At 28.8% G+C, this 23,149-nt stretch overlaps 5 protein-coding genes across 15 annotated transcripts in view; 2 read left to right on the forward strand and 3 right to left on the reverse strand.

Annotated features, from left to right (window-relative positions):
* LOC413224 (sn1-specific diacylglycerol lipase alpha) overlaps positions 1–4,743 on the reverse strand; it is a 44,843-nt gene extending 40,100 nt beyond the window's left edge. For 3 of the 9 annotated variants that reach the window (XM_026444189.1, XM_026444191.1, XM_026444192.1), the window contains exons 1-2: positions 3,936–4,738; positions 2,157–2,709 (exon numbers count right to left, since the gene is read on the reverse strand). In XM_026444189.1, coding sequence (XP_026299974.1) covers positions 2,157–2,251 — 95 coding nt within the window. In that variant the 5' untranslated portion in view covers positions 2,252–2,709; positions 3,936–4,738. Of the gene's footprint in view, positions 1–83; positions 317–2,156; positions 2,710–3,935 lie in introns of those variants that run through there. The other 6 variants (XR_003305833.1, XM_003250903.4, XM_026444187.1 and 3 more) reach the window with 5 other exon arrangements.
* Positions 4,744–5,242: 499 nt separating this feature from the next.
* LOC552755 (probable GDP-L-fucose synthase) lies at positions 5,243–7,101 on the reverse strand. Of its 2 annotated transcripts, none has more exons than XM_625131.6 (7): positions 6,972–7,101; positions 6,599–6,742; positions 6,411–6,525; positions 6,192–6,320; positions 5,901–6,114; positions 5,689–5,826; positions 5,243–5,609 (listed from the first exon to the last, which is right to left on the reverse strand). In XM_625131.6, the coding sequence occupies exons 1-7, from the start codon at positions 7,010–7,012 to the stop codon at positions 5,374–5,376; spliced, it is 1,017 nt and encodes a 338-aa protein (XP_625134.3). In that variant the 5' UTR covers positions 7,013–7,101; the 3' UTR covers positions 5,243–5,373. The 2 variants fall into 2 exon arrangements, with proteins under 2 accessions (XP_625134.3, XP_006566989.2); XM_006566926.3 differs by having other exon boundaries at positions 6,599–6,752; positions 6,972–7,088.
* Positions 7,102–8,212: 1,111 nt separating this feature from the next.
* Positions 8,213–14,257, reverse strand: LOC413223 (rapamycin-insensitive companion of mTOR). Of its 2 annotated transcripts, none has more exons than XM_026444197.1 (10): positions 14,020–14,257; positions 13,741–13,897; positions 13,619–13,666; positions 13,083–13,239; positions 9,771–12,965; positions 9,579–9,708; positions 9,141–9,511; positions 8,936–9,038; positions 8,730–8,837; positions 8,213–8,659 (listed from the first exon to the last, which is right to left on the reverse strand). In XM_026444197.1, exons 2-10 carry the CDS (start codon positions 13,799–13,801, stop codon positions 8,297–8,299), a joined length of 4,536 nt encoding a protein of 1,511 aa, XP_026299982.1. In that variant the 5' UTR covers positions 13,802–13,897; positions 14,020–14,257; the 3' UTR covers positions 8,213–8,296. The 2 variants fall into 2 exon arrangements, with proteins under 2 accessions (XP_026299982.1, XP_026299981.1); XM_026444196.1 differs by having other exon boundaries at positions 13,741–13,912; positions 14,020–14,169.
* A 372-nt stretch (positions 14,258–14,629) lies between these two features.
* LOC409831 (proteasome subunit beta type-6) lies at positions 14,630–16,124 on the forward strand. Its single transcript, XM_026444199.1, has 5 exons — positions 14,630–14,804; positions 15,109–15,176; positions 15,264–15,395; positions 15,534–15,808; positions 15,884–16,124. The coding sequence occupies exons 1-5, from the start codon at positions 14,709–14,711 to the stop codon at positions 16,009–16,011; spliced, it is 699 nt and encodes a 232-aa protein (XP_026299984.1). The 5' UTR covers positions 14,630–14,708; the 3' UTR covers positions 16,012–16,124.
* A 352-nt stretch (positions 16,125–16,476) lies between these two features.
* Positions 16,477–20,371, forward strand: LOC724546 (sodium-coupled monocarboxylate transporter 1). Its single transcript, XM_026444198.1, has 15 exons — positions 16,477–16,798; positions 16,914–17,243; positions 17,318–17,532; positions 17,625–17,676; positions 17,753–17,820; positions 17,909–18,063; positions 18,147–18,287; positions 18,381–18,489; positions 18,726–18,835; positions 18,914–19,100; positions 19,168–19,254; positions 19,335–19,423; positions 19,497–19,610; positions 19,708–19,894; positions 19,997–20,371. The coding sequence occupies exons 2-15, from the start codon at positions 16,982–16,984 to the stop codon at positions 20,072–20,074; spliced, it is 1,854 nt and encodes a 617-aa protein (XP_026299983.1). The 5' UTR covers positions 16,477–16,798; positions 16,914–16,981; the 3' UTR covers positions 20,075–20,371.
* Positions 20,372–23,149: the final 2,778 nt, after the last annotated feature.

Below are 23,149 nucleotides of genomic sequence, written 5' to 3' on the forward strand. Positions count from 1 at the left end.
AATATGATATTGCAACAATCTGATGTTTGTTTCGAATAAATTTTCACTTATTTTATTGTTGTATATTATATATTTGTACTCACTCGAACATATGAATAAAAGCCAAAGTGGCGCTCGGTAAGAACAAATCATCGCTGCCGACTCGCCAACTTCTGCCGAATGCAATAAGACTCGGCATCTTACGTGCTCTAATTTTGAGCTTTGTCCGAGCAATTGTTCTCGTTGTACACAAAAAACACACGATGACATAACCTGTACCGGCAAGTAACGCGAATACACGCGTTGACTGACTGCCTGCTACTAAACTTCGTAACGACTAAACCACGTGACCACTCGACTGTCACGGATGCACTGAATCACTGAAACACGGAACGAAATTTCGCTTCGGTCCGCTGTTCATGGTATAGTAAAAAAAAAAAAAAAAAAAAAAAAAATGGAAAGAATCTTACTTGCGGTAAATTTATATTTGAATTAAAAATATTCGAATAACATAAATTTTTATTATTTTAAAATATGAACTATGTTTTATGTGAATAATTTTTTTCATAATTGAAAAATAAATATTGTGATGAAATAAATGTACTATTGTTTCTAGTAGTAATCTTCTTTCAAGCATTAAAATTTGAAATTGTTTGACTTCGATACGACTTCGTATCGTATATATACATTAAAAAAATAGATATTGAACATCGAAGAATTCAATTTTAACAACTCGATATTCTTTTCCATAGTTTAAACAATAGATAAAACAATAAATAAAAACAAAACAAAATTCCGCGTTTTATCTGTGCCTAGAGATGAAACAACGTGATTTTACCTAGAAGATAAAGTTTCAACGTCGCGTACAACGAGCAGGTGGGACAATACACGAGATAACAGAGAAAATTGATTGTACATTCGTTCAAAGGACCGTGGAAACGTCAACAACGGCTAGACGTTGTTTTAATTGAAATTTTATCGGCTACATTCTCTGAATGAAAGAAAAGAGATATAGTCTACTACGTTCCACCCATGAACGTATATTCAACGGCCTCGAATTTACTGGGATGACTAAAACGAAATGGATATACGCCAACTTCTTTGGTATCGTTGCCCCTCTCTGTACCGGGTCATTTGCCACGTTTGCTAACGATTTTCTGAAGCTAAGTAAAACGTATACCGGTGCCGTTGTGTCATGATGCGAAAACTACCCTTTGATCATAAGCTATAATAAGTCCGGGGATATCGATGCCTAATAATTTTCTCTAACCACGCGATAAATTACAAATACTCTCTATTAAAAACATAACAGATTTCTGCGCGAATAATTTTTTGAAAATTATACAGGGTGATCCAGTTTTTAATTTGAATCTATAATTAATAATTCCAAGATATTTTGCAAAAAATTCTTACATCATAACATTAATTACGTTTGATTACACAATAAATTAATCGTCCAATTTTACATATGGAGGTACGTATGGAGAGGAGACAAATTGAATTACGATAGTAATTAAACGAGGGAAATCAAACGCTACGAAGATTTCTCTATCGAACAAATTGAAATACATATATGAGAAATATATTAAATAATATTAGATATGAAATTGTTGCTAAATTTTCCTTCTACATTGCATGTATGAATCTTTCGTTATTATTTTTTTAATTTTAGAATACTTTTCCTATTTAAATAAAAATTAGGCCATAATGCAATCGACGTGCCGATATATTAATTAATATTATATTTCGTTCACGAAACAATGATTGAATGCTAATGAAAATCGTGATAAAAATCATAACGACCGAAAAAGATTTTTAACGACCACGTATATTGATTTTATAAAATATTTTTCTATTCTTCTGGAAAAAAATGAATATAATATATAATATAACAAGCATTATTTTTTTTTTATACGAAATCAATTCGATTATCGTTAAAAATGTTTTTACATCAGTTTGGAAAAAAAATATTAATTTCGCATGGCTCTCAACTTGAAAAAAAAATCGAGCAAAATATAGGTCACGCGGGAATTGTATCCTATTTTTAAGGATTTGCTTATAAACACAAGGATATCCGTCGCGCGTGATGACGTTGATAATACTTGAAACTAACGTGAAAAATAACGACAAAGTGATTGATCGGGGTTTTGTTATTAATAATCGGATTGTTCACTCACCATATCAGATGAAGGATGAAGAGGAAAGCGCCGGGAACGACGAGGTCGTCACTGCCGACGCTCCATCGGCGTCGGAATACCACGATACCAGGCATCTCTTCTTCACGATCGTCCCGTCGTCCCTATCTTCCATCCAATCGGTCACGATCCTTCACGATTTTCAGCGATTTTCAACGCGGGCCGCGATCAAACCGTGCCTTATCCTCGAATCACCGGTCGACGCGAACTTGAACCTCGCTCCGGGATCTCTTTGAAACTCGAAACGAACGCCAGTCGCCTCGTCGAGGTCGTCGTCGCGTTCCGGGGCGGCGCGCATTTCCGTAACTCTGTTCCGGCAGACCGCGGATTCTCTCCATCCTCGTCGCGGCCAAACTTATCGGAAATCTCTCGAGCGCTGTTCCCCTCGTCGAACGAGCGAGCCTTCGACGATGCCACGACACCGCATAGTGGTCCTCCGATGAAGAAACTGAATCGCGTCTTGGGAACTTGGTCTGGATTCGACTTGCAAATTATCTTCCAGCGTTGCGAGAGAGAAAAAACGCAATCATTCTCGCTAGATAATAAAGAGGAAAACGAACACGATAGTATTCAATGTGTAGATGAAATATGCGTTCTTTGATTATATGTATTGTATATTTATATACGCACACGCTCGTGCGATCATTATATATTTTCATATCGCATTAATAAATCGTTCTGGATTGATATATTGTAAACTATAAAAAAAAAAAATGTCTTCATTATGAGAGAGATATAAATAAGATTAGACGATCAGTCTGTAATATATTCGAGTCTTATTGGATTTAGAGGGAACTATTTAGGTCAACGATTCAATTAAGTTAGATTTCGTTCCTTTTCTTTTCTTTTTTTTTTTTTTTTGTTTTTCATCATTAACCATAGATTAAAATTAATGAATGTCCTGTTCGTTTTAAAAGAATATTGTTTCGCGAAACTATTGTGAGTCACGGGATGATTTTACCTTCCTTTGGGAGAAGAATACGCATCGTGCAACAATGGAGGACAAAAAGAGAGCACGGTTCCGTGGGATGGAAGGAAATGTGATAATAAAGATTTCTATATATTTAATTATCCTCGATATTACAATTTTTTAATAGGAAAAATAAAAGCATTCCATGGAAAGTTTAAATAGATATCATATATCATCTTTTTGTAAATTTAATTTTCAAATTAAACGAAAAATTTAAATTATTGCAATTATATATATATATGTTAGATGCAAAGTCCTGAAAGATATTTGAAATCCTCGAGAATTCTCTTCGAAAATTGGCGAAACTTTTAAACAATGGAACGCTTCTGAAGACATTCATTCTACCCGCAGCCCAGAACTTCAAAAATTATAATCTAAGGGACGAAATCTTCTTATCGCAGTCGAAAAAATTCGTTTCGTTTGATATGAACGAATTCTATTAAAAAAATCGTAAAATTTTAAAAAAGGAACTCATTGTTTTTCGAAAAAAAAATTCTAAAGTGAATGCAATGATTAAAATACTTATCAAAATAATATCATATATTAACTTATATCAAAAAAAAAAATTTAAAAGAAAAAGAAATCATATTTAATCGATTTGAGATAAAAATGATAAAAATTCGTTTATTCAGCATTAATTTAATCTAATATATCAGCAAATATATACGTAAAATGTAAAATCTCATCTTCTAAAAATTATTCCTAATCTCTAACTGATATCTTCAAGTGCGCGCAAAATCGATACTAATCAAGTTATTACCTCTAGCAAAATAGCTATGCATATTACTTACACTTTGAATTCTAGAATTCTTCTGGCTCGGCCACATCCCTCACATTATTGACAAAAATTCACTCTTTTTTCTCTTTTTTAAGATTTCTTTTTAACATACAAATCACGTAATTCTTTCCTTAAAAATTCAATTCTTACCAAATCGTGCTTATCGTGATGTCCCTCGACATTACATTTTTCAATTATCAAACTGTAACAAACATTCATAAATCAATTCACATATATCACAATATTTCATCTTTTTTTTCTGAACACAAGTTTTTTTTTTCACAATTTAGATTTACAAGTCTCTTTAAGACAATTCCAATTTCTCCATCACAAGTTTTTATAAACGTTTTATCCGTTTGCTCCACTGGAAACATCAAGAGTTAATGATTAATCGTACAGATAATTCGTTCGATACTATTTGCAGGGATGAAAGACACGAAGAAGTAGAATTTCCCCCGGCAAAGCCGATCGGCCGGCGTTACCGTCTACGATGCCGCAACGCGTGCCTCTTCGTTATTATCATTATTTTTTCCGATGGGAAATCGTCGAAACAACACGACAATCTGAACGGATGCATTTTATTCACAAAACTCTGAAACGAAGGTGTACCACGTGCCGAAAAAGCATTACATCGTGGATGCGAGAAGATCGCGAGAAAAACACATAGTTTCGCGATCGTCGAGGTGAGCCACCTCGAGCGCGACTGAGCACCAAATTTAAGCCATCGTGTACCTTCCACGGTCCTGAGGGCGCTCAATTTATGTTAACGGACGCGCGTGCGTCGCGACGTCTCCTGTGCGGCAAACACTGCGTCGCGTCGACCAGCGTTTGCTGCTCGTTTGCATGATAGTTGTCCAACATCGTTCGCAAATAATTCATCGCTTGATTATTCAGTTTTTATCTCTTCGCCTAAATGCTTTTTTTTTTTACCTTATTTTTTAAGAAAGTTTAAATTGGCTTACAATTCTTGTTTCAAATATATATAAATTAAGTAATGTTCAATTATGTTCAGTTTTCATCGATATTGCAAATATCTGATAATAGTTTTAAATAAATTGCTCAAGATTGATGAATTCAAAGTACCTACAATTAAATCTTTTTTTAAACGTTTGAGAACTAAACGTTCGATGAAGATAATATTTAAAGCGCGATTGCTAAAATTTAAATAAAAGAAATATTAATTATTTCTGAAAAAAATAAAAGTTTTGAATATTTGATTAAAAATAAATTTTTTTTATTTTACAATTTTAAAATATATTTTATGCTTTGAAAATTTACAATACAATTAAAATTATATTCAAACCTTTATAATTTCGCCACTTAAACATCGTTTATATTATATTACATTGAATTACAGAATATATACCTGAAGCAATATAACTTTCTTTTTTTTTATTTTATACACAGCCAAATTTATTTAAATGGAATATTAAATTAATAATTAGCTCCCGTTAGTTTCTCGCGCGATCATAATTCTCTATATACCAATCAACAGTATCTTTAATAGCTTGATTGAATGGTGTAAATTGAAAATCAGGCAAATATTTTCGTAATTTTCCATTATTTGCCGTTTTTTTATATTGTCCATCAGCTGCAGATGTGTCATATATCAGTTTTCCTTTGAAATTAAAAGCTTGGGCAATTGATTCAGCTACTTGAGAAATTGTAACTTCTTGAGATTCATCAACTATATACCGATGATAAATGATTTAATAATAATTTACAAAATAATATACATAAATATCTCATATTATTTTTTTAATTACCTGATAATATGATTGGTTCCACAGAGTTATATTCCCTTAAAACCCATATTATTAATTTAGCTAAATCTAAACTGTAAATAAATTGTCTTAATGGTTTCCCAGAACCTAATACAGTAAATTCTTTATCTTCTGTATTTCCTAAAAAATATATATATAATTCTTGATAAAATAATTAATAATCTAATCAAGACTTTATTAAAAATATTTTATACCATCTTTTATCAAATCATAAAGTCTACGCATTAAGCCTGGTATAACATGACTAGCACTAGGATGAAAATTATCATTTGGACCAAATACATTGCATGGAATAATGCTAGTATAAATTCTACCATATTGTTCATAATAGGCTCTATTTTGAATATCTATAAGACGCTTAGCATAACTATAACCATAATTTGATGGATGAGGTGGCCCATTGTGAACCTGAGAAATTAATCATTAATGAAAAAAAAAAATAATCAAATGAAGATTTAAAAAATAATAACATAAAAAAATATTACCATAGATTCATCAATAGGATATGTTGTTTTATCAGGAAATATACAAGTTGACAAACATGATATTATTTTGACAACATCATGTTCATGAGCTGTTTGTAATACATTATCGTTCATATGAATATTATTGCGCTAGAAATTTATAACATCTTATATTCTTAATATATCTTAATTAATTTAATATCAAAAAAACAATAATTATTAATAATTATATCTATTTACCAAAAAATCCAAATTATGTGACATATTATAAAATAGACCACCAACCATAGCAGCTAAATGAATAACATGTGTAGGCATATATTTTTTAAATAATTTTTCTGTACTTTCTTTATCACTGAAAACATATTTTAATTTAAGTTTGTCTGAATAATTAATATAATTAATTCATTAGTTAATAATTAAATTACCATAAATTTGCATCTTTAGAACCTACAAATATCCATTTTTCATTTTCATTTTTATTTGTTTCAATAATATTTTCAATAGCTCTACCAACTAGTCCTGTTCCACCAGTTACAAGTATAATCTTTTTATTCTCAGACATGTTTGATCTATATAAAACTTCAGATTTTTATACTTCAATTTTATTTATTACTTATCAAATTAAATAATAAAATATTAAATTATTATAAAATGTCATATGATATGATTATTAATCAAATAAAATTCAAATTCTTATTCTATTCATCACATATATCATATATTATATATTTGATAGAACGGATGATTAATATATATATATATGTATATATATATATAATATATATATATAAAACTTACATGTAAAAAATTAAATAAGTAGTTATTGTATCAAAATACATACATCACTTATAATAGTTATATACAAAACTGATAAAGATTGAGGTTCTAATTTTATTATACGATAAAAATATTTACTGCCATCTATCAGAAAAAATGGAAACCACTATTTAAAACTTATATAAAAAATTCTTACATATGTCCTTTTCGTATATTTAAAAATTATTTATATGTATTATAAAATAAAGAATTAAATCTTAAAATACAATAATATATGTGTACTATTATAGATAAGAATGTAATATTTATTTTTTTATATTAAAGATTGAAACGTTTTGAAAAAACAATAATGAAATAAATATGTTCAATTAATATTCTCGTTTGATTATTATCTGAGAGATATAGATAAATATAGACAAAGAGAATAAGCAATAAAAAAAGGATAGAGATAGGATAAAAATATTGAAATCAGCGCCATCTCCAGAGTGCCGCAAATGAAACACATGTAGAAAGGATAGAAGATATTAAAAGAAGGATAAAGATAGAGTTAGAATTTACTGTTAATGCCATCTCTCGAATGTCAAAGAAATTTCTTAAAAAAAAAGTAACAAGAATTCAATATTAGCGCTATATTTTAATGTTAAGAATATTTAAGAGATGGCGCTAATTATTAATTATCATTTTATCTTATTTTTGAAAAAAATTGAAAAATATCTTTAATAATCAAGAGATGGCGTTGATAGACAATTTTTAGTCTACCTTATCCTTCTTTAGAAAAATTATCTTGGACAATCAAAAGATGACGCTAACTGTCAATTCTTACTTTATCTCTATCCTTGTCTCAATATTTTCTATCCTTTCTATATGTGTTTCATTTGCGGCACTCTGGAGATGGCGCTGATTTCAATAATTTTAACCTATCTCTGTCCTTTTCTTATTATTTACTTTTCTTGTCTATCTTCTCTACATAAATTCATGTCTTTAAGAGACGAATCCAAAGAACTATTTTTATTTATTGAATTTATCAATTTTTGAATTAAATATAATTACAAATATAATTCACTGCTCTAAATCATAAAAGCCAAATCAAAAACTTTGTTTTTTTGTACGATCTATTTCATAAGATACAATGTTCCATTAAATGTTGAATCTATCTTGTATCTATTTTATATCATGTCTATTAGAATTAATCAATAAACAATATTATATTAAATTTATTTTGTTAAATTTTCATCACACAGAAATATATTATAGGATTATAATTCAATTTTGGCAGTGTGATTTATTTCATATTTCGTAATTATTTTAATACAAAATATTTACACCTGTCTGAAAGTTGGTGATTACTAATCAAGGCTGATGGCAGTGTTTGTACCTGATACTTTTAATAATCTATCAGAACTTTTTGACAAACGTATCCTTTCTTCTGGCTTTAAAATTTCGGCTATTATTTTCTCGTCGCTTCGTCGTTCTGGTTTGCATAAAAGCTCTTGCGGTTTATTGCATTGTTGTGTCACACAAGAATCGTTTCCTGTCTCTTCAGCGACAACATCTAATTGTGCTACTTGAATATCAGAAAAAGTAAGTCTTCCATTGATTTTACTTTCTGAAGGCACACGAGAATCGGGTTCAAGTGCCGTGGAAGATCGCAAGAATTTTTCATCATTGCCATCGTTTAGTTTTAAAACATTAGCTGCTTCTACATAAAGCTGTGTTCCAATATTAAAATTAGATACTTCTTTTACATATCGTAATGTAAATTTTTCGGTTACAACTTACTGCTTCGAATGTAGAATCTAAAAATAATTCTTGTAAAAATCGTCGTGCTGGCATCCTATACGTATTACTACCTAAACGAGCAGCTACATCCGAAAATAAACAAATATCCTATAACACATAGTAAAATTATATATAAATTAGATATATTAAATATTTAATAATATTTAATATATTAATATTACATATGTATGAGTATAAATGTATACCTGAAATTTTTCTGAATGCAATTGTCTTAATCTAAGTAGAGTTTGTCGACTATTACGATACCATACTGGATTTGCCAATCGCTGCGCATGTCTAAGTATTTTCCTATTTAAATAATATAGATATTATTAAAATTATAATTGATATAAAATTAATGTTATCTATTTACAATATATTTTATGTAATTCTATAATTAATTAATATTACCTCTGTAACTTTAAGTCTTTTTCTGGAATTGATTCTTTGCTGCTAGTTTTACCATGATAACATACTAAACATATACGATAATGTTCTGCATCTACGTCACACTCTGAACAAGATTCTTCGTCTACTTCGGTTGTTTCTACATCAGATTTAGGTGCATCATCCAATGTTATAGCTGGAATCGATGATTGTAATGGCTCCGGAAAAATAGTTATAAGTCTTTTTGGAAGAGCAATACCCATGTAAAATAAATTATCGTGATTATCTTCGGGAGATGGCGGTGTTGGAGTGAGTACTTGTTCCGCAATCCAGTTGCGAGATGAATCAAATTCAGATAAACTTTGTAACGATAATCGGCCATCTAAACTATACATCTAAAATAAAATAGATTTACATAAAATGTTTAGTTAAAATCAAAAAACCAATATTTAACACTCTTGCCTCTAAGCTACTTTGGGAATAACTCGGTCTCCGATGACGCTGAAGACTACGAAGTCTCGCATATCCTTCAGCATCTTGTTGGCTTAATCTTTGAATACTTGAAACAGGACTAGGTGTCTCTCCTCTTTCTCTGTAAATCCACATAATAAAATATATTTTTAAATAATACAATATTACCTAAAACATTCTTACGGTAGAGCATAACGTCTAGCTTCAAGATCCGTAGCTGCACTTTCAGATCGATTTCTAGTTCTACGAGCGACTGGTTCAGGTAATTCTGGTTTTCCATCGCTAAGACTTCGATGGTGTCGTTGTATAGGGATTGGACTTGGTGCTGGATATCTGCTCGTAGGAGGGACAACTGGCCAATGATCCCCACGTCTGTGTCTAACACAAGGCCAGTCAAAAGTCGATAGTGCATCTGCACCTGTACGAGTGGTGGCAATGAGACTAAGACCATACATAGCTGTTGCTCTTATTACATAATATGAACACGTTTCTGCTATGGAAGTTAATAATTCTATAATTCCGGCATGATTCAATTGTTCTGCTCCTGCTGTTGAAGTTCCCATATGGCCAAGTGCCCATATTGCAGATTTTACTTTCAAAATTCTTTTATTTAAATTCGAAACTTGTTCTTCTCGAGATTCAGATTCCAATCTCCAGCTCCTTTCTGGAGTGGTTCGTCTAGAATCGTCTAGACTTGTCTTCCGTCGAATATCGAGCAAAGAATCAACTTTTTGTGGGTAACATATATCGACACTTTCTACAATTTCGGAATCCATTATAGTTTCTAATCTATTTGATTCTACTATCTCCTCTGTACCAGATTCTTCGGACATAACACCAGCATCTTCGATCACAGAACGATTAGTTTTAGTACATCTTGAATTTGATTCTGAATCTCTATTACCAAATTCCAATCTAAATCGTTGAACAATTCGAGTAAATCGTTGTATTACATTTCTACGTAACAATAATTGCATGCCTAAATCGTGTTGTGCCAATTGCCCTATTAAATGTGGTAGAATAAAAATATTATGTGGCGTCATGGGTACATTACTTGTTCTTCTATGATAACTTCCCGTTTCGTTTCTTTGACGACGAGTTAAAGAATCATGTATTTCTCCCTCTATTAAACCAACATATCTTTCTGCAAAACCTCCTGGACTAATCCATTTTTCTAATTCTTCCGCGGGGGACGAAAGTGTTGTAAAACCTTGATGAAGAGAATATAATCGAATTTTTAACAAGTAACCTTTATCACCTAATTCTTCCAACCATTTATCCCAATCACGAAATTGTCCTCCTTGTTGTAATAAAGCTTCTAAATATTCTGGTTCCTCGCAAGCTTCATGTAATGCCTCTAATGCAGTTAATGCTATAGTTTTATTGATATCTGACAGCCGTTCTGATAATAATGTTATTGCCCAACGATAGGCGTCAGCCATTCTGGCTCTGAGTATCAATCGAAGGAACTGTGTAGCATACAGTCGCGTACTATCTAATGTTGCTTCTGTAATAATCTTAGTTAATACTTTCCTATTAGGTCCATCCCTAGAATAATCTAAGCTTGATATTATAAGTTTCACATAACAATCGTGATTAGTAGCTAGAGCCAAATCTTGCAGTTTTCCTAATAATTGAAATTCTTTGAGAATTCTAGTTCCTTTTGCTGAATGACTCAATTGCCCAAGAAATAAAAAATACTTTTGACAACAAGTAGTAGACATGTGACGAGGTGAAAACAAACATTCATGAGCAGATTGAGCTGTTCGAATACTAGAAATTTGTTCATCAACATCTGCAATTAATTCAAATAATAATTTTGTACTCTCAGGTTCCGGAATTTCAAGCAAACAGTTTAATAAATCGCAACCGGCTAATGTTGCTTCACGTGCAAGATTAGCATTTGTTGCCAATTCCACTCTACTATAACCATTGGAACATGGTTTAAAGTAACGTACAAGTCTTTTCATAAATAATCTATGATCAGAATCATGTAGTATTCGCGAAGTATCTTCACGTGAGCGTAATATAGATCGTACTACCGGCCAATTCCAGGCAAGAGCGTCTTTAGAGCTGAGTACTTGAGCATCTTTTAAAAGAGGCGTCGTTGGTGATTCTCGACGTAACCAATGTCTACTAGATGTTCGTTGACGTCTTGGTAATGTTGGTCTCAACCAAGTACCAGCTTGTAAAATTTTATCAAGAAATAGACTTGCAGGTGCTGGTCTTCGTCGCATCATAGTATGCATTCGTTCTAAAATTGCAACAGCTGCTAAAGCTTGATGTTTTCCAGTACTTGCATGTTCCAATAAATTTGGTAAAGGAGGAGTAAGATCACATACTTCAGAGGGTAAAAGAGAATGTGCAAGATGTAATAATGCGCCTAACAGAACTGCCGCTCGTACAGAAATAAAAGTATCGGTGGAAACAATAGTCTCTGCTAAAGCTCGATGTAAACCACATTCCAGTAATGCATAAACCAATAGTGCTAAATGTATTTCTGTAATATTTGGACAACGTGATGATAAAGATGGTAAAATGTATTTTCCTTCAGCTGCAACGAAACCTTCCGACAATTTCCAAGAATCACGAGTTCTACTAGGATCTACAGCTGCTAAAGCAACATCAGGTTCATCCGTCCAAGTGGGTAAAGGTAAATCCAACAACTCGTAAAGTAATTCTAAAACAGCACCTCTTACTTCAAGTTGTTCAACATACAATACATCTGATATAGCTTTTAATCCTGAATTATCATCAGGTCGACAAAAATGTAAAACTCCAGAATAAGATCTTAGTATACTTAGTAATGCTAATTTGCTTGCTGCAAATCTGTCTCGTTCTTCTTTTGTTCTATCTATAGTTGCAGAATGAAGCTCACAATAAGGAGCTGCAAAACATAAAAGAGAAACACTATTCCTAGTATCAGGAGTATTTAATAATCTTAGTAAAACTCCTACAACAGATTCAATTATAGCAGGGCTTTGTCCAGTCATGGCAGCTCTTGCAAGGGCACTAATTCCTCCACAACTGATTAACAAATTTGAATTTAAAACACCCAATTCACAAAGAGTTGCTAAAAATGCTCTAAATGCTCCATCCTTTTCTTCAACTCCTCCATTTGTTAGGCTTATTAAAGATCTTGCTAAAATAGGACTAAAATGTTTTGGAGCTAATACTAAAATCCTTCTAACAAGTCTAAGAGCTTGCATCCTTTCTATTTCATTTCGTAAATTAACATCCATACTTCTAGCCACAAAATATGGATATTGCAATTTATTAATTGCAATAACATCTTGTTCTTTTTTGAGCATATATCGTACAGCTCGTAATGCAGCTGCACGAACTTGTGTTGCTTCATGTACAAGTCCCACTCGTAAACTATAAAATCAAATAATATATAATAATATAATATAACAATATAATTTAAATAATATAATGTATAACAATATAATATATTTATTTATTATTTGTAATAAATTATTTTTAAATTCTTACCAGCAAAATATATCACTGATGGAATATCCATAATCTGAAGAATCATTTTCACTAATTAATTTAACAATAGCATTAAGATAAGCTAATTTCTTTACACTTGGAACATTTTCACGTTGGCAAAGATTAGTTAAAACTTCCTTCACATTTTCTTTCAATCCTATGAAATAAATTAAATTTTTAGATATATAAGAGATAGAAGAGATATATAATGAATACAATATTTTCAAAATATTTATACTAGAAATATAAATATATACATATATATTTCTATAAGTGTAATTAAAACTTTTTTATTATATTAAAAAGCATATAGTCATTAATATTAAATATAATTTTAGATCTTTTATTAAATATTTTTTATTTTACTTTGCTCTATTCTTACTTTATTCTAAATATTTCGTAAAAGAAATATTTATTGTTTTGCAAGATATAAATTAAAAATAAAATTGTATATATAATTATGAACTGATATAAGCTAATTATGTTATAAAAATACTATGGATACAAAGTTGCAAGTTACAGGTTAGGTTACTAACCTCTTGACAGATCGAGTTGCACGCAACTGTCTTCACTCTCTTGACGGCCTATAAAAAGAATACATAAATAGAAAACGATGTAGTTTTAAAATAAAGAAATTGACAGCCAATGTTCAACATACTTCGATGAGATCTGCTCGTACGAAGACTCCTACCCCAAATCATCCAACTAGAAATTGCCATTTCTTTACCGGCTGCTACCCACGATCACAATCAACACTTTTTGTCCGATTGTTATTACAAGTCTTTTGCATGATATATGTCATTCTTATTGTTAACCTGAAGCCCGAAGCACTATAAATGCACTACTAATAAATCAAGTATAACACGAATCAAGTGTTACATGAGAACGTTGCACTCAATGTAACGCACTCTTCGAGAAAATTGTAGATTGTAGATACCTGAGAAAGTTGCAAGAGTCACGATAGACATGTAATCAACAAGAGTATATACTTTTTTTCCTAATTTCCCGGTAGATCTTAGATAGCGTAATTTTTATATTATTATTTCTTTTTCAAATAATATTTTATAATAAATATAAGCTTTATACATTAAATATTTTAATTCTGAAATGATAAAATATTTTCCGTTCTATAAAGATACACGTAAAATACGCTGTATGACATGCTTGACTGATCTAGACTAGTCGGTGTTCAGAAGATACAATTCTGAAATAATAATATTTATATATTATCATATTTTGTACAGTTATATATATTGAACATTTGAAATTTATTATACTTTATTAATTGTATAACATTTATACAAGTATATTGATGTTAAAATATAAATAAATCAATGTAATTTTTTATTTAGAATAAAAATTTATTTAATCATTATTATAATATTTACATATATGTAAAAATCTATTAAAATATAAAAGTTATTGTAAAAAAATTTATTTTTTTACATAAAAATTAATCATAGTAACTATTATTTTATTATAAAATTATTTACTTGATACAACTTTAATTATGTTCCAAAGCGAATATCATTTTTTGATTTTTATAGATGGACATACTGTAGTCACAAAGTAGCTTTCAACATTGAAAAGTCAAGTGAAGAAATTATTTATTAGAATTTTAGAAAAATGGCACAAATGGTGGATAATTTCGCTCAATCTCACATAGGTTCAGTTACTGATAATTTAGTTCAAGATTGGGTTTCTTCTGAACAAAGTACAGGAGTAAGTTTAATACATTTACACATTAATATGTTTTAAGGTTAGAATGACAATGCAAACTTAAACGTATCGTTAATAAAAATTTAAAATAAAATTAAATATTATTTTATTTTTTTATATTTATATACTTATATATAATCTTTAATTAATAATACATGTTCGCAATTTTAATAATCCTTTTTCTTTTCACGTTTAATACAAATTTTGTATTCTTTAAAAAGATCTTTATATTTTTATATATTTTAATATAATGTAATGATTTTTTAAATAAATAAATAATGCTTTTTAAAATTATTTTATTAATTAGACATCAATTATGGCTTGTGAATTTGATGGAGGAGTAGTAATTGGAGCAGATTCTAGAGCTACCACTGGGTATGATATTTATAATTTAAAATTATTTTCTTAGTAATATATAACTAGTAACATAATAATAATTAATGATAATATTAACATTTTTAGGGCTTATATCTCAAATCGTTTTGCTGATAAATTAACTAAAATCACAGATTATATTTATTGTTGCCGTTCTGGCTCTGCAGCAGACACTCAAGCTATTTCTGATATTGTTGCTTATCATTTAAGCCTTCACAAGTAAGTAGAATTTATTTAAATTTATGAAAAATTTATGTATTTATGTATAAAAATTATATATAATTAAATTAATATTATTATAAGAAATAAATTATCATATTATAAATTATCTTGCTGTTTGTGTTTTATTTTTTATAGAATGGAATTAGGCATAGAACCTTTGGTAGAAACAGCAGCAAATGTATTCCGTGAATTATGTTACAATTATAGAGATTCCTTAATGGCAGGAATTTTAGTGGCAGGATGGGATAGTCGTAAAGGAGGTCAAGTTTATAGTGTACCTATAGGTGGCATGTGTGTAAGGCAACCAATTTCCATTGGAGGATCTGGTTCAACCTATGTATATGGTTATATGGATTCGCAATATAAACCTAATATGTCAAAAAATGAATGTGTTAAACTTGTTGAAAATAGTAAGTATTTAACAATATTTGATCGATATAATATAATTATTCAATATTTAATATAACGCGATTTTATCTTTACAGCATTGGCATTGGCAATGTCTCGCGATGGTAGCAGCGGTGGTGTTATTCGAATTGGCGTTATTACGAATAAAGGAATTGAAAGAAAAGTTATATTGGGTAATGAATTACCACGATTCTATGAGGGATAAAATTAGATTTAAACAAATTATTTACACCAATTATATTTTTTATTTTTTAAAATCTTATGTCAGTCGTATTCTATTTCTGAATTAAAGCAAAATAAAAAAATTTACTACTTTTATTTTTTTACAATTGCAGTTCATCCTAAAGTAATATTTTATATATATGTCCTAAATAGATTATTAAGAAGTATCATATTAACAGCAATAGTACTTTTGAATAGCTATTAATAAATAATTCTTTGACACCCGAAAATCATCCAGGAACTTGGTTGAAACGCGACCGTCAATGTGATCAAACACATCTATACAACTACTACCATATTTAGGTCGTATTATCCACTTAGGATTCACTCTGGTATATACCCGGTCGTTTTAACTTCGTACTTAATGTCCATTGTCGGTTTAATGAGAAAATTGTCACAATGGCACAATCGTGATGTGTGCAATCGTATCGAGCCGCTCGAGCTTCTGGCTCTTTTCAGATGAACTGTCATGCTAGTTGTAGCTGGTCTTCCGTAATATCCATTACAACCTTCTACACTATATATAACATCAAGTAGCGTGTCATATATTTGAAATAATTTCTCATTCAATTCAATGTAAAATTATATTTTTCTCGAGTGTTATATCGCGCGTGTAATCATATATTTACAAAACATTTTATATCTTTATATTTTTATATAAATTTTATTATTTGCAAATGTACCAAATTCGAAATAACAAAATCTCGCAGATATATAATTTTTTCCAATAGTTTTAATGAACTGAAAAATTAGCAAGTATAAAAATTAAGGTAAGCATTATTTTTAATCATATTATAAAAATAAAATAAAAATGTTCATGCTTCTGTGCTTTATTTACTTGTATTTTCATATTTTTTAAAAAAAATGTCAATTAATTCTCAAAAGGATTTACCTTCTAATTCAAAACGCCTAAAGGCGTTTGAAACAACCACAAAATTCCATTTTGCAACAAAATGACTGCGGAGGGTAGTATGGAGGATCGTCAACCAAATTGGTCGCAGGATATGCCAACAGTGCAGGAAGTCGGCGAAATGATGCGAAGTTTTGGCTTATGGGATTACGGAGTTTTTGGGTTTATGTTGATCGCTTGTGGTTTTGTCGGCATTTACTTCGGTTTTATTAAGAAATCATCAGGAGTAGATGAATATCTTGTAGGTGGCAGAAATATGAAAACGTTTCCCGTTAGTCTGAGTCTTATAGCAAGTTTCATATCGGGTAGGAAATACTTATTTCTAAATAATCACAATTATTCGTGAACAATAAATTTTTTATAAAAAATTCAACAATAGGTATTTCGTTATTGGGTACACCGACGGAAGTGTACGTACATGGCATTAGTTATCTCTGTGTCGGTTTCGGAGTTATCATCGTTGGTATTGTAACGTCAGGAATCTATTTACCAATTTTTCACGAACTCAAACTCACAAGCACCTACGAATATCTCGAAAGACGATTTGATAGAAAGATCAGAACATTAGGATCAGTACTTTTTTTAATTGGCATCGTGAGTTTCTTTGAAGAATATTAATTTTTATTTCATTCACTCCAACTAATTCATTCAAAACTTCCATAAAAAAAGATAAATTATTCTTCTAGATGACATGGCTTCCTATTGTTATTTACGTGCCAGCATTGGCTTTTAATCAAGGTACCAAATGTACATCGAATAATTTTTAATAAAAACAAGTCGCATGGAACTAACGTATAAAATAATATATTTACAGTTACCGGAGTAAATGTACACGTAGTTACTCCGTTCGTGTGTATTGTGTGCATTTTTTATACTTGTGTGGTAAGATATAATCTTATAGATACCACAAAGTAAAAACACAAGTAGAAACTCAAAAAAATTATAAAATAATTCGCGTTTTACTAAATAGGGTGGTTTACGAGCAGTAGTATGGACTGATTTTATTCAAACCTTCATAATGTTTGGTTCTATGTTACTAATTATCATCAAGGGAACATCTGATGTAGGTGGATTATCATTAGTAATAAGAAGAAATCTGGAATCTGGAAGGCTTGAATTACCTACGTGAGCATTATGATATCATAGTTTTAAAATAAAATAAAACATGACGAATTAATAATCTTCAAGTTATACTAATTTTTGAATAGGACAGATTGGAGTCCTCTTACGAGGCATACGATCTGGTCCCTCGTCGTTGGTGGTTTTTTTCATTGGTTGCAAATATCCGTAATCAATCAAAATATGATTCAAAGATATCTTGCATTACCTACATTAAAATCAGCTAGAAGGTACATTTATTTTAATCTTCTATTATTCGCACGATAATAAATTTGGAAGTTAATTACTTATTAAATCTGAGAAATGAAATGAATATTTTTTAGAGCACTCTGGATTTTCATAGTCGGAGTCTTGATTTTAATGGCAATATGCGGATACGCAGGAATGTTAATATATGCTTGGTACCATGTATGCGATCCACTTACTACAAAGGTAATGATTACACTTCCCTGATAGCCTAATTTCATGATATATCATGAACTGTAACTAATAGAAAGATTTCATATCCAATATTATGTCATTTGTATCATCTAACATTTTATATTTTATATACTACACATATATATATATATTTAAAATTTTTTCAAATAATGCTATATTTTTAACATTAAAAAAAAATTAAAAAAAAATTGAATACATATATATGTATATATTTTTTTTTTACATAGTTAGCAGGCGCGAAAGATCAATTGTTACCATTACTTGTTATGAATATATTAAATGAATTCCCGGGTCTTCCAGGCCTTTTTGTTGCCGGAGTATTTAGCGCAGCATTGAGGTAATTTTTCTTATTTTTTATATTCATATTTGTTTAAAAAAATATTCAAAACTAAACTAAATTTCTATAATATTTTAGTTCTTTATCTACCGGTTTGAATTCGATGGCTGCGGTAGTATTGGAAGATTTTATTAAACCTTTCAGAAAAACGCCTTTTTCTTCGAAAGCCGCGGATATTTTATTAAAATTAACGGTAGTTGTTCTTGGAGTAACTTGCGTAGCCCTTGTATTTGTCGTTGAGAAAACAGGATCTCATGTATTGCAGGTATAAAATATATAGAAGAATATAGTTTAAGAGAATTTTTGTTCCAAATAAAACATGTATGTTTTAGTTGTCCACGAATTTAGCCTCCATTACTAGCGGCCCGTCTCTTGGAATTTTCAGCATGGGTGTTTTATTGCCCTGGGTAAATGCTAAGGTAAATGTTAAAATGTAATAATATGAAAATGATGAAATAACAATGTGTATAATAATATTATGATTTTGTATGAAATATAGGGTGCTCTAATAGGTGGTATTTCTGGTTTGGGTTTTATGGGATGGATTAGCCTTTCGGCTGAGGCAGCGATCGCTAGTGGAAGAATAAAGTGAGAATAGAAAAATGATTTTAAAATCTCTGTAATGATTTATGATGTTGCACAATGTAAAACATTTCGGCAGATTTGACGAGAAACCAGTCAGCACAGAAGGATGCTATTACTCGTTTCCTCAAGTGGAAAATTTAATGTTACTCGAGCCTCCAGATACGATTTTGGATAGTGACGAATTTCTTCCGTAATTATTACATTATAAATATATATGAAAGAAAAAAACTAAAGAATAAATTATTCGTTTACTTTTTAGTAATTATAATGTTAATCGATACTTTTAGAGAACCTCTAGCATTGTACCGTCTCAGTTATCTTTGGTATACTGTAACTGGTGCATTGGTAACAATGACCATCGGCCTTGTTGTGAGTCTTATTTCATCTGAAAATATTGAAAAATTAGATCCAATGTTATTGGCACCGTTTATACGAAAATTGTTAAAGACATCTGACAAAGAATCCCAACAAGAGGCAAGCAATAAGATTATTTTCTTCTAAAGATAAATATCTCTCTTTCAAATAAATTTTTGTTAGAATTATCTTTGATAATCCATGCTTTATTGTTTCTTATAGGCTGGAAATTTAGAAATAAATAATCTGGAAATACGTAGAACTGGAGAAGAAAACGTAGCTGAAAGTGTATTACATTAGTATGACCTTGACTTGATGATCATGATCTATGTTGATCGAATCAGGGGTCGGCAAACTGTATGAGATGAAGTGTTTGGTTGACAGGCTGAAATATTAAATTAAGAGAATTGAGTCTAAAATAAGTTAAATCAATGGAGAAAATAAAGTACAAAATGACTCGAGTTAGAGTTTGGATGAGTTAAAATACCGAGGCAAGGGAGACGAACTTATCTAATATAATTTTTAGTTAGTGAGACGAAAGAGTTTGATAATGGACTATGAAATATGAATAAAATTTTAATAGATTTTTTACACTTATTCATAGATATAATATTCATATGTATATTTCAACATTAACAGAAATGTACAAAGATAATATATATATATACATTAACATTCTAATATTATATATTAGCAATATTTTTAATAAAATTTTTAACTTCGCTGAAAAATATAACATTCAAAATATAAAAAACGATTAAAATATAAGTTTTTTCTTCCATTTTCATTGTACATAAAGTTAAAATGAGAATATAATATTTGAATAATCAGAAAATCAAATTAAAAAATATATTTTTCATAATACTTAAAAAATCATTATAAAATAATAAATTATTAAATATCAATATTTTTCTCATTAATTCATTCGAACATATATATACGCAAAATAAAATCAAAAACTACATTTTCTTTTCATTTATGTACAAACAAATTAGATAAATCAAAAGATAGATTCAGAAATAAATATATCTCTGAAAGAGATATATAACAGTAATTCTTTTAGATTATTATAGATACTATGTTCAGCATATTACTATTACTATTATTACATTTTTACACTAATCATATAATAAATTAAGATTATTTCGAACTGTAAAAATTCGTGTTCGTGCGTAACTCGTGCAGTTTGTATTTATATAAAATTAAACATCAGATTATAATATATTGTAAATATGTATAGAGATTTAGATATTATCTGAAAAATACAATGTCTAACAGATTGATCGTATCGCTTAATTTGACGTGTAAAAAATTGTACTGAAATTTTGTACTTGCAGGGAATGACGCACAAACTGCACAAGAATTGTTCCTTCCTATAAATTTCAAGACGTAACGTGATACAAACGTGTTTTGTATAATAGTATTTATTATATCAAATATTTTTCATCATTGCGTTTGTTTCATAATGTCTCGTTTTAAATATTTATCGTTATCATGTTCTTATATATTTCTTACATAATATAATGTATAATTAAATATTAACTCAAAAAAAAAAAAAGGAAATAAGTAGTCTAAAAATTATTTGAATAAGTATTTAAAAAAACGCAGTAAAATATATGAGTAATAATAATACATAAAGTAAAGTTTATTTTTTTTCTAAACGAAATATGTAATATTCATCAAGCGTAGATTTGTTAAACGAGATATTAATTTTCTACTAATATTTTATAATTACAATTTTCTTAAATATATGCATTAAATAAGCATTCTCTAAATAAATATACATGTAGATATGCGGACACATATACATGTATTTATTTTTTTTATTCACATATATAGTTTCTTAGACAGCTACGCGTCTGAAGAAATTATAAAACTTTGTGCTATCATTTTAAAAAACGAAGAGTAAGAATCATATTCTAATTTTAAATTAAATTTTGAAGCCAAAAGTATCGATACTATCATTCAAGTTTGTTTATTTGGAATCTACTGTAATTTTTTATCAATTTTTTTGACATTTACAATTTTTGATGATACTAATAAGTTTTTAAAGATTGATAGAATCATATTTTGAAAAGAAATATCGATACCTTTGTTTCTTTGTTAGAGATATAATTGATATTTTAAATATCTATCATATAAAAACGAACAATACTGTTTAAATAAGAAAATAAATGAAATTTTTTTTTTTTTTATTTCTTATTTAAGTTGATATTGTCAGTTTTTATATGAATTTTTCTTAGCATAATTGTTGCAACTATTTTATACAATCTGGACTAGATTTACGATTCAGTATAAAGAAAGCTTTATATTCTCTTTTCGTTTTACTATAATGACCTATTAATGAACTGGCCACGTTGTTTAATCTTGAAAAATTGCGAATCACTAGTATACAAAATATTTTATCTATCTCTCAATTATACAATATAATAGACATATCAATCATGATTCATATGTATACAAATATAAGTATACATATAAGTATATAAAATATTTTTCAATCATACAAATATTATAATGAAGATTTCAAGAATCCTCTCTTAATGTTAAAAGAAGATTTAAAAATAATTTTTTCAATTCTGAAATAAACATCAAACTAGTTTCCTGATAAATATATGAAAAAATATACAAATATACAAATTTGTTTAATTAATATTAAATGACAATTTGTTATTGTTACAGAACAATGTACAAATTATTAATAAGATTAATAAAAATGAATATAAAAATTATTTATTATAATTTTATCAAACGAATCTGAAAAAATTAGAATTATTATAAGATAAAAAGATTATTACATTTATTAAAAAATTTTATAAAATTTTAAAATATATTCATTTGAATTTGTCAATTTACTATTTATCATTTAATGAATTATATTTCGAGATTATATTTTTATTCTTCTAAAGATTGAAAATATATTCATTTTGAGGTAGCATATTCAACATGGTGTATTCAGGCGTGTTCAAAGATGATTTCAAATATTTGGTCCCATTTTAAAATCAGAATTTTTCATTACTTATCATATGTAATAGTCTGAATTTTAAAAAATTTACTTTCTAAAATATTAATTAAATATAATTTAATATTATTAAAAGTAAAATGAATAAAAATAATCGATACATAATTTAATGATATTAATATTAAAAAAATAATCTTTTCCAAAAAGATAGATTGATTTATTTAAGAATATTTAAAATAACTAAAAATAAAGTCTTATTATGAGAATTATAAATAATTATAAATGAGAAAAATTATTCATTAATAAAATATCATATAATAAACAAATAAGATATTGGTCTAATTTTCTAATTCTGTGGTAAATAAAATTATATATGTATACATATATAGATATGAACACATATTAAATTCTAT

The sequence above is a fragment of the Apis mellifera genome, linkage group LG12 (assembly GCF_003254395.2).
Source record: "Apis mellifera strain DH4 linkage group LG12, Amel_HAv3.1, whole genome shotgun sequence".
NCBI classification, from domain to species: domain Eukaryota; kingdom Metazoa; phylum Arthropoda; class Insecta; order Hymenoptera; family Apidae; genus Apis; species Apis mellifera.

Bases quoted from the DNA above. Each gene is read 5' to 3' on its own strand.
- LOC552755 (XM_625131.6), bottom strand. From the start codon at position 7,012: ATGTATTTTGATACAATAACTACTTATTTAATTTTTTACAT. The intron at 6,526-6,598 runs GTAATTTAATTA...ATATGTTTTCAG, and splicing joins TCTAAAGATGCAAATTTATG to TGATAAAGAAAGTACAGAAA. The intron at 6,321-6,410 runs GTAAATAGATAT...ATAAATTTCTAG, and splicing joins CACATAATTTGGATTTTTTG to CGCAATAATATTCATATGAA.
- LOC409831 (XM_026444199.1), top strand. From the start codon at position 14,709: ATGGCACAAATGGTGGATAATTTCGCTCAATCTCACATAGGTTCAGTT. The intron at 15,177-15,263 runs GTATGATATTTA...TAACATTTTTAG, and splicing joins GATTCTAGAGCTACCACTGG to GGCTTATATCTCAAATCGTT. The intron at 15,396-15,533 runs GTAAGTAGAATT...TATTTTTTATAG, and splicing joins TATCATTTAAGCCTTCACAA to AATGGAATTAGGCATAGAAC.
- LOC413223 (XM_026444197.1), bottom strand. From the start codon at position 13,801: ATGGCAATTTCTAGTTGGATGATTTGGGGTAGGAGTCTTCGTACGAGC. The intron at 13,667-13,740 runs GTATGTTGAACA...TTCTTTTTATAG, and splicing joins TACGAGCAGATCTCATCGAA to GCCGTCAAGAGAGTGAAGAC. The intron at 9,512-9,578 runs GCAAGAGTGTTA...ATTTTATTTTAG, and splicing joins ATTCCCAAAGTAGCTTAGAG to ATGTATAGTTTAGATGGCCG.
- LOC724546 (XM_026444198.1), top strand. From the start codon at position 16,982: ATGACTGCGGAGGGTAGTATGGAGGATCGTCAACCAAATTGGTCGCAG. The intron at 17,677-17,752 runs GTACCAAATGTA...ATATATTTACAG, and splicing joins AGCATTGGCTTTTAATCAAG to TTACCGGAGTAAATGTACAC. The intron at 18,836-18,913 runs GTAATTTTTCTT...ATAATATTTTAG, and splicing joins GTATTTAGCGCAGCATTGAG to TTCTTTATCTACCGGTTTGA.